Here is a 9,641-nt window from a genome sequence, read left to right as displayed (position 1 = left end):
GTCGATGTGAAGATTAAATGAGATCATGCAGATGGTGGGGACTGTACAAATGGCAGCTGTATTATTCTAGCTCATTGCCTGGCACACAGCTTAGAAAATGTTAGTTGAATTCATCAGCCCCTCTGGCGCCCCCCCTTCCTGCCCCCACCTACTGTCCTTGTCTTGGGAGGGGGGAAAGTAGGTATGAACAAAAAGGATTGGAGGGCAGATGGAATTGGAGGCTGTGAGAAGGGCGAGCAGGGCCTTCTGGCATCGCGGGGAGCTAGCTGCTCCAGCAACAGCCGGGGCCTGGCTGGAGGTGGTGCAGTGACCCACCTGTGCCCTCATCCTCATCAGCTAGGTGAGGCAGCGGGGAGAGGTGGAGCTGGGATCCACCTCTGCACTGTGGCTCTTCGAAGCTGCCCGGGGCCCACCGGCACACAGTAGGTGCGCTCTGAAAGCAGAGTAGCCGGAGGCAGAAATGTTGAATGAATGCGAAAGGTATGAATGAACGGATGCAAACATGAATGGAGGTGGGATGGACGCTTGAAGTCTGGGGCGAGGAGGAACGAGCATCTCCCTCCCGGTCTCTGGGTTGGGAGACCTGCAGCCGAGACCGGCCAGGGGCTCCCTCCCCTCCCTGCCCCTCCCGCCCCGGCACCCCGCCCCCCCCCCACCGCGGCGCGCAGCCTGGCGGAGCCCGCGCCCAGCCACAGCCCGCGTCGGAGCCAGTGCTCGCGCCCAGCCAAGAGAGCCCAGGTAGCGCATCCTTGGGAGGGGGTTGCCCCGGCCCCCTCCCCTCCACCCCCAGTCCCCGGAGATCGGCCTTCGGGGCGGGGAGGCAAAGTCCCGGTGCAAGATCGTGGGACCAGCAGCCGAGGACGCCGGGGTCCCGGAGCCAACAGGTGTGGGGCTTGGGGGACCCCCGGGCTCGGGGTGGGGGGTTCCAGAGGACCTTCGGCGGGAGCCAAGAGTCTCGGGAGATAACCTGGGTGCTGGGAGGCTGGGTCCCCGGCATGCTCTGCCCTCCTCCCGGCAGGCAGGCTCCTAAAGAACGCTTCGCGCCCTCGCTCCCCCCACCGCAGCCCCCACAGCCCCAGAGATGCAGGGAGGTCCCGCTGAGGAAGCGGGTCCGCCGGCGCCCGCTGCGGGTATGAAGGAGACCCCTCATGCTCCCCGGGGGGTCTCCAGGGATCGGCAACCCTCCTACATACGTCCGGGGTCCTCCCTTCTCAGCCGGGGGAAGGACGGGTCTGAGCGAGCGAGGAGGGGCGGGGTGCGAGGCCGGATTTATGAATGAAGAGGGCGGCCCGCTCGCCGGTCCAGCGACCCCTGGCGGCCGCCGGGGCGCATCGCGGCCACGGGATTCAAGGTGGGACTAGCGGGGGTTGGGGGCTGACGGGCCCAGCCCCTGTGCCTGGGGCTCTCCCCTCGCTTTCGGAGAGGTTGTCAGTTCCTCCCTGCACCTCTACCCACACTGTGTGTGTGTGTGTGTGTGTGTGTGTGTGTGTGTGTGTGTGTGTGTCCCCACCAGGGAGGGTCTGGCAGGTCTTGTGAGCGGGGCCTGGGTCTTTAAAAGCCTCCCTTGACCAGTTTTTCAACCAAAAATTCAGGCCTGTGAACTGACTCAGGAGAGAACATTTAAATCAGGATGGCTTCCCCTCTCCAATCTGTGGTATTTGGTGGACTCAGACAGACCTGGAATAGCAGCTTTGTGACCTTGAGCAAGGGGCTCAACCTCTCTGAGCTTCTATCTCCCCCTCTGCAAAGCAGGGCTCTTAATAGTGGTAACCGGCAATGACCGTGAAGCCAGCTTCCGGTGCCAGTTTCTGGGTAAAGCACTTGGCATTCATTACAGCTCATTACTCCTCAGCGGGGCCCTGTGAGGCCGGTTCAGTTATTACGCCACGGGATAGATGGGGAAACCAAGGCTGAGAGGTAAGTTACCCAACTGGTATGAAATTGGGATGCAAGGCAGATCTGTCTTTCTCCATCGATTTCAGGCTCTCCATAACCCACATGACTGTGAGAATTAAGAGGAAGCTTATCTGCAAATTGCCTGGCACTCTCCCTAACGTTCCCTTTTCCTTCCTTCAGAAGGTTTCAGGCTGGGACCACAAACACCTGAGTGCAAGACTCTGGGTCCCCTGAGGGAAGTGGGCTAAGGCCTGGCCTGGGGGCGCCCCTCCCTTGGGAGAGCCTGGGACGTCCATCAGCTGTAGTGGCTCCTGAGCTCATGGAGCCCTCGCCCACCCCAGGGCCCCAGATGGGGGTCCCCACTGGCAGCGGGGAACCGTCCCCGGTGCCTCCAGACTATGAAGACGAGTTTCTCCGCTATCTGTGGCGTGACTATCTGTACCCGAAGCAGTACGAGTGGGTCCTCATCGCCGCCTACGTGGCTGTGTTCCTCGTGGCCCTGGTGGGCAACACGCTGGGTAGGTCTCTAGGTCCCTGTGGTGCTTCGGGCTTCCCCTGGGGAGTGGGAGGGGTCCTGGGCCTTGCTTCTCTCCCCCTCCCCCCAGTCCCTACTGGGTACTGTGGGGGAAGGGTCTCACTGATGGGACCCAGCTAGACTGGGTGTGGCTCTGCCGCCGGCCTCATCTCATCCTGCTCCCACCCTGCAGTCTGTCTGGCCGTGTGGCGGAATCACCACATGAGGACGGTCACCAACTACTTCATCGTCAACCTGTCCCTGGCCGACGTGCTGGTGACGGCCATCTGCCTGCCGGCTAGCTTGTTGGTAGACATTACTGAATCCTGGCTCTTCGGCCATGCCCTCTGCAAGGTCATCCCCTATCTACAGGTGAGCTTTGCCTGGGTGCCCCTCATGACCCCCCTGTCATACCAAGTACAAAAACCATGGCCTTGCATAGGTCTCAGTGAATTTCAAACTTGCCTTTTAGACAGGACATCATGGCTCAGTACCTTGGCAGTGTCATGCTCTATTGTTAGCAAGGGCAGGCCGCCAGGCACGACACTCAAGGACACAGACACAGACACAGCCCCATATACTCATACAGAGATCCCCTCCAGGTCACACCCATAGACATACACACAGGCATGTACGGACACATGTACAGTCACTTCCAGGTACACGGGCACACAGTGGAGGAGAGAGGCGCAAGCCCACCGTGACAGAGAGTGGGCCTGTTCCCTGATCCCAAGGGGGGCAGCTTTGAGGTGGCGGGCTGGCAAGAGTCTCCTCCCCGCCCCTTCCGATCCTGGCCGGGGCCTTCCCTCTCCCAGTGGTGGGCGTCAGCCTGTCCCGTAGGGTTGCTGGGCTGGAAGGAGAGCTGGCCAGAGGGTTGCATCCCTCGACCCTCTCCCTGTACCCCAGAGGGCAGGGAGCACTCCTGGAGCCAGTGCCCCTACGTCTCTGGCCTAGGTTCATCTCTGCCTCCCAGAATGAGGACTCTTTTTCCTCACAGCCTGGGGAAGGGATGGGATCCCGGGGCAGAGAGAAACGCCTCTTGGATTTCCCATTATTTGGAGGTTTCCCACTCAACCCATTAACTCTGGCAACCCTGAGAATAAAGACAGGCAGGTGAGGAAATCCACCTTAGGCAAGTTATTTAATCTTTTTTGCTTCAGTTTCCTTACCTGTACCTTGGGGGTAAGAGGACACACCTCAAGGGTTGTTGTGAGGATAATGAGAACAGTGTCCGCCACATAGTTATTTCCTAAAGTGTAAATTATTATTCATAGTAGGGGAGCACCTACTATGTGCCAGGTCTCAAGCTGGACATTCTCCATCCATAATTTCATTTATTCTCACAAGAATCCTGCCAGGTGGATGATACATTCCCATTCTGCATACGAGGCTCAGAGAGGGTGAGTGATTTGCCCAAATCTACACAGGCAGTAAGTGGCGGAGTCAGGATTTGCACTGCACCTGGCTGCCTGGTATTTCTGGGCTGTGAGCTCCATCACTCCCCCCATGTCTCTGGGTGGCCCCCAAAAGAACTGACATTGTGTCCCCATGGGGCAGGCCGTGTCTGTGTCAGTGGCAGTGCTGACTCTCAGCTTCATCGCCCTGGACCGCTGGTATGCCATCTGCCACCCCCTGCTGTTCAAGAGCACTGCCCGGCGTGCTCGTGGCTCCATCCTGGGCATCTGGGCCGTGTCGCTGGCTGTCATGGTGCCCCAGGCTGCTGTCATGGAATGCAGCAGTGTGCTGCCCGAGCTAGCCAACCGCACCCGGCTCTTCTCTGTCTGTGATGAACGCTGGGCAGGTAACGGCGGGAGCCTTGGGCAGGTGTCCCTGAAGTGGGCACCTCCGGGGCACACCCCCCCAGAGCAGACATCTATCAGGGCACTTTTGGGGTGGGCACCCAGGGGTGGGTATCTCCTGGGAGGACACCCTAGAGCAGGCATCTACCAGGGATACCTCCGGCATGGGTACCTCCTCTAGTGTAGACATCTGTCAGGGGTCCCTCCAGGATGGAGACCACTGGGGCTGGGCAACTCCAGGGTCTCTCTGCCATGGCACCTGTATGGGGCCCAGCTGCTTACTTTGGCCCTAGTCAGGGCGGGTGGTATTGCTAAGCAGGGCAGGCTGAGGGTTCCCAGATTGAGCCCAACCCTCGCATCTCTTGGCCCCTGCAGATGATCTCTATCCCAAGATCTACCACAGTTGCTTCTTCATTGTCACCTACCTGGCCCCGCTAGGCCTCATGGCCATGGCCTATTTCCAGATCTTCCGCAAGCTCTGGGGCCGCCAGGTGAGGCGCACTCTGGTGTCACTGTCTGGGCTGGGAGGGGACAGGGGTACTGGTCTGAGGGAGTAGACAGTCCTCTTCAGAACATGCCATCCTGGCCGCAACCAGAGAGGCAAGGCCTAGGCACATGTCAAACTCAAGGCCAAAATTGCTAGTGCCGGCCCTGGAACCGAATAGTAACAAACATCCTCCTAATATCAGTAGCTGCCAGTTATTGTACCAGGCACTCCCAGCTAGTCTTGCACCCTCTTCACCACCATATGTTATCCCCACCTTTTTTTTTTTTTAATAAATTTATTTATTTTATTTTTTTTAGCTGCGTTGGGTCTTCGTTGCTGCATGCGGGCTTTCTCTAGTTGCGGCGAGCAGGGGCTACTCTTCGTTGCGGTGCGCGGGCTTCTCGTTGTGGTGGCTTCTCTTGCTGCAGAGCACAGGCTCTAGGCGCGCGGGCTTCAGTAGTTGCAGCACGTGGGCTCAGTAGTTGTGACTCGCGGGCTCTAGAGCGCAGGCTCAGTAGTTGTGGCGCACGGGCTTAGTTGCTCCGCGGCACGTGTGATCTTCCTGGACCAGGCCTCGAACCCGTGTCCCCTGCATTGACAGGTGGATTCTTAACCACTCTGCCACCAGGGAAGTCCCTATCCCCACCTTAATATATGAGAAAACTGAGACCCAGAGAGGCAAAGCAACTTCTCCCAAATCCCTCACCAGCGAGTGGACGATCAGGGACTAAAACCCGGGTCTGTGGGGTTCCAATGCTCGGTTCAGCGCCACAACAGCAATAACACCTCCATGTTGCTGTCCAAATTAGGCACTTTGCTTGCAATGTCTTCACAAGTATCTAAGCAAAGAAGCAATATTACCCACTTTACAAATGCTGAGTAAGGGCAACCAATCTGCCACGGCCGATGAGTGGCAGAGCCTTTCTGGTTCCAGGGCCTTCCTTCTTTCCTCTATTACAAACTGACCAACAGCAGGTTTTGGTGTGGGGGGGAGCGGTTTGCCATGGGAGGGGGTGCTCAGAGGCCCCTGGCACTGCGGGACGAGTCCTGGGTCAGTGCCCGGGCGGGGAGAGGAAGCTGGCCAGAACACGAGCAGCCCTGCGGCCCACCAACACTTGCCATCTGCTCCTCGCAGTCCCCCGGTCACGATGGCAGGAGTCGCTATCCTTATCCAACAGGAAAACCAAGGCTCAGAAAAGAAAAGTGAGTTTACCAAGGTCACATAGCTCGTGAATGGCTGAGCTGGCCCTGGATCCCAAGTTTCCTGAACTCTAGCCCCATGCCCTTCTGTTGTGGGGTGATTCAGGTGTCCAGTGTGGGAGAGGCTTTGAGAATATCTGTGGCTGCTCCAGGAGCCTAGAACCACCACAGGCCTATCGGCACTGACCTAGGCTGGGACCTGTGCTCTGAGGCCCAGGCCATTCCACGCTGTCCACCTGCACGCCCCTTGCTCAGGCCTCCCAGAGTCGGGCACGGACTAGGGGAGGCACGAGTCATCCAACCACCCCTGTCACCACAGATGGAGGTGGTGATTTAAGGACGATGGATGGGTAGCTGGAAGGATGTTCAGGCCCCAGGCTGTGACCTGGGGACTTGTCAAGGGTCCCCTACCTCATCTATAACTAAGGGTGAATAATACCGTCCCAAGAGGCATATTGTGGGTGGTCTCACGATGAGCTAATGGAAAATGGAAGTACACTCAAGTCCAGAGTGTTGGCTTTTATCATGAATATTAGGCTCCTTCCTGCTGCAAGGGTTTGTTCCCTTGCCCACCTCCCCCTGCCCCAGGGTCCAGCCTGGAGCAGGCCCAGCGAAGCAGAACGACCCATCCAAGGAGCTGTACCCACCGCTGCTGTCTGTGTGTGCTGGACAGATCCCCGGCACCACGTCGGCCCTGGTGAGGAACTGGAAGAGGCCCTCAGACCAGCTGGAGGACCAGGGGCAGGGTGTGGGCGCAGAGCCCCCGCCTCGGGCCCGTGCCTTCCTGGCCGAGGTAAAGCAAATGCAAGCTCGAAGGAAGACCGCCAAGATGCTGATGGTGGTGCTGCTGGTCTTTGCCCTCTGCTACCTGCCCATCAGTGTCCTCAATGTCCTCAAGAGGTGAGAGCGTGTGGGGAGGGGTTGGGGGTGGGGAGAGGTGGTGGGGTCAGAGGAAGGAGCTCTCTCTGCTTCGGAGAAAGACCTGGCTTTCTCCATTATTATTATTATTATTATTTCTCCATTATTATTTCTCCATAATAATACAGGCTAGCCTGCCTCCTAGGGCTATCGTGAAAATTCTCTCGTCTGGGCACTCAATCATCAGGTTGTTAGGGCTGGGAATGGAGTGAACGAGTGCACGGGACAATGTCCTGCATTCGTGGAGGCGACATCTGGTGGGAGAGAGAATGGACATGTATTACAATGTCAGCCAGTGATAACTGCTTTGAAGAAAAAATAGGGAAAGCGGATAGAGAATGACAGTGACAGAGGTTGGTGGGGTTTTAAAAAAATGTTCTTTAGATGTAATGGTTTAAAAAAAAAACCCCTCTCTGAGGAAGTGACATTTGGCAGAGACTTGAAGGAAGGGAGGAACCACACCCACAGGTGTCTGGAAGAATAGCAAGTGAGAGGCCATGGGGTGGGGGTGGGGAGGGGGGCAGGGCAAGACCCTGGGCTCTTTGCCATGAGACAATCTCAGTGTGAGTTTGTGCTTGGTCACTTCCTGGCTGTGTGATCTTGGACATATCACTTTGCTTCTCTGAACCTCAGTTTCCCTATTTGAAAAATGGATGATGTCTATGACTCATCATGCTGCTACGGGGATGGATGATAAAGTGGAGGGGGAGCCCCAGGGGATCACACAGCTGGTGACTGAGCAGAGGTACCCTGGTCCCTGTTCCTAGGCCCACTCTGGTCATACTTTCTGCGCCCAAGAACCCCAAACTGTGGTAAGGACCCCAGACTCAGAGGCCCAGGAAAGGGCTACCTGGTGGACAGAAGGGGCAGTGGGACTCTTGTACTTTACAGCCATTCATGAGCTATGTGACCTTGGTCAACTCGCCTTCCTTTTCTGAGTTTTCCTGTCTGGTAGATGAGGACGGCGACTCCTGCCCAACATAAACACACACACACACACACACACACACAATCTATCCCATTTCTGAGTGGCCTGCCCCCTGGTCCTAGGGTGTTTGGGATGTTCCACCAAGCCAGCGACCGAGAAGCCGTCTATGCCTGCTTCACCTTCTCCCACTGGCTGGTGTACGCCAACAGCGCCGCCAACCCCATCATCTACAACTTCCTCAGTGGTGAGTGGGCTGGGGACGCAGAGTGACTGAGGGTGGCAACAGTCCCCAGGACAATAGTCTCCCCATCTTCAACCCAGGCTGAATAAAGCATGCGGGGAAGGATACACCTGCTGCCTCCTGGCGATCATGACCCTGCTCTGGGAACTCCCACTCAGGGGGAAGACTTGTCCCCGCCCAAGAGCCCTGCTCTGAGTGGGAGACAGGCCACACTCCCAATAGTGGCCAAAGAAGGTGACCAGCACCAGGACCCAGTTTTGCAGATTACGCAGACCACTGAGTGGGTGGGAGCGCAGGGGCTGGGCCAGCTCACCTCCACCCCTGCTTGATGCATGCACTGCAGGACTGCCAATCGGCCAGTCTGGTCAACACAGGCTCCAGATGGAGCCCCTGCCTGAGAAGATGACTGCATAATCGAGGCATCAGGGGGAAGGGAGGGCCACCAGCGAGGCAGCCCAGGGCCAGGAAACAGCTTCCCCATGCCCAGCTAGACACATACTGGCAGAGTGGCCCGAATTTGCGGGGGGGGCTACCCCTGAATCCACCTGCCTCCAGCACCAGCCCTCCCACTCTCCCCCCTGCAAGTCCAGGCATCCCTGGTCCCCTGTCCCCCAGCCCAGGCCTCCTCTCTCCGCTGTCCCATAGCCCCCACCCCCTTCCACTACCTCCTGGTCTCAGGGTGGAAAGGCCCCACCCCGGGCCCCCGCCTGGGCCCAGCAGAGTGTGACTCACCAGACCTCTGACTCGGACCAGGCCTAGAGAACTCACCAGATGACTGCTCAAGCCTGGACAGTCTTTGAGAAAAGGTTGAAAGGTTAAAGAAGGGGCTGGGGTCAATGCTGTAACCCTCACTGAGACCAAAGAATTACTCAACAAAGGCTAGCCGGGTGGTTTCCAGCTCAGAGGAGAGAACAGAAGAGATGAGCAAGCGGCAGAGGACACATCAGGCAGACTTCCTGACGTGCATGCCTTCGTTTGGTCTACATTTACTGAGCGCCTACTGTGTGCTCGGCCCTCTGCTGGGCACTGGCCAGGCTTGTGGGGTGATTGAAACACAGTTGTTCAATTCCAGCACAATCTGTTGCCTGGTGTCCTCTGACTGTACAGGTGGCTGTGGTGGTCCCTCCTTCCCCGCTGTCCCCTACCCTTTAAGCAAAGGCTCTGGAATGAGAACGGGGCCCAAATTCTGGCTGGTGACCTTGGGCAAGCCACTGCACCTCTGTGTGCCTCTGTGGAGTGAGGTTAAAGGACTCCAGCCAGGCCTTCAGGGTGATGGGGTGAGCTGGGCGACAAACTCAGGCGCCTGGCGCAGTGCCTTGTGCAAGGACTGCTGCCACTGTCATTTTCATCACCATGGGGCAGAGATGGGGAAAGCCTAGCCACAGATGGTGAGTCCTGAGCCCCTCCACCTACCCGCCAACGAGGGCAGAGGTGACCTGAGCTCCCTGAGCCAGACAAAACGTTTTCAGCCAGGCTCAGAGCCAGAGCGCAGTCAAGGAATCAGATGAAAATCGCATTTCTCCTTGGGAACCTGCTCCAGGGCCTCTGTCCTCACTCTCCCTGGCAGTGACGAGGTCGCCTTGGGGCTCTCTCCTGCCCAGCTCTTCCCTTCCCTCCCACCCCCTCACAGGCAGCTTGGCTGGAGCTGCGTGGGTGTC

At 57.9% G+C, this 9,641-nt stretch overlaps 1 protein-coding gene across 5 annotated transcripts in view; it reads left to right on the top strand.

Annotated features, from left to right (window-relative positions):
• The first annotated feature begins 701 nt into the window (after positions 1 to 701).
• The window catches only part of HCRTR1 (hypocretin receptor 1), a 12,160-nt gene continuing 3,220 nt past the window's right edge, over positions 702 to 9,641 (top strand). For 2 of the 5 annotated variants that reach the window (XR_014246755.1, XM_082399350.1), the window contains exons 1-6: positions 894 to 2,414; positions 2,604 to 2,782; positions 3,968 to 4,211; positions 4,585 to 4,700; positions 6,570 to 6,796; positions 7,865 to 7,986. Coding sequence is in view for 4 of the 5 variants with exons in the window: in XM_082399350.1 (XP_082255476.1) it covers positions 2,216 to 2,414; positions 2,604 to 2,782; positions 3,968 to 4,211; positions 4,585 to 4,700; positions 6,570 to 6,796; positions 7,865 to 7,986 (1,087 nt within the window). In the remaining variant the exon portion in view is untranslated. The other 3 variants (XM_082399352.1, XM_082399351.1, XM_082399353.1) reach the window with 3 other exon arrangements.

This window comes from Balaenoptera borealis (assembly GCF_965194805.1).
Source record: "Balaenoptera borealis genome assembly, chromosome: 1".
NCBI lineage: Eukaryota > Metazoa > Chordata > Mammalia > Artiodactyla > Balaenopteridae > Balaenoptera > Balaenoptera borealis.
The sequence above is the reverse complement of the archived record's forward strand: the minus strand, read 5'-3'. Positions and strand labels throughout refer to the sequence as shown.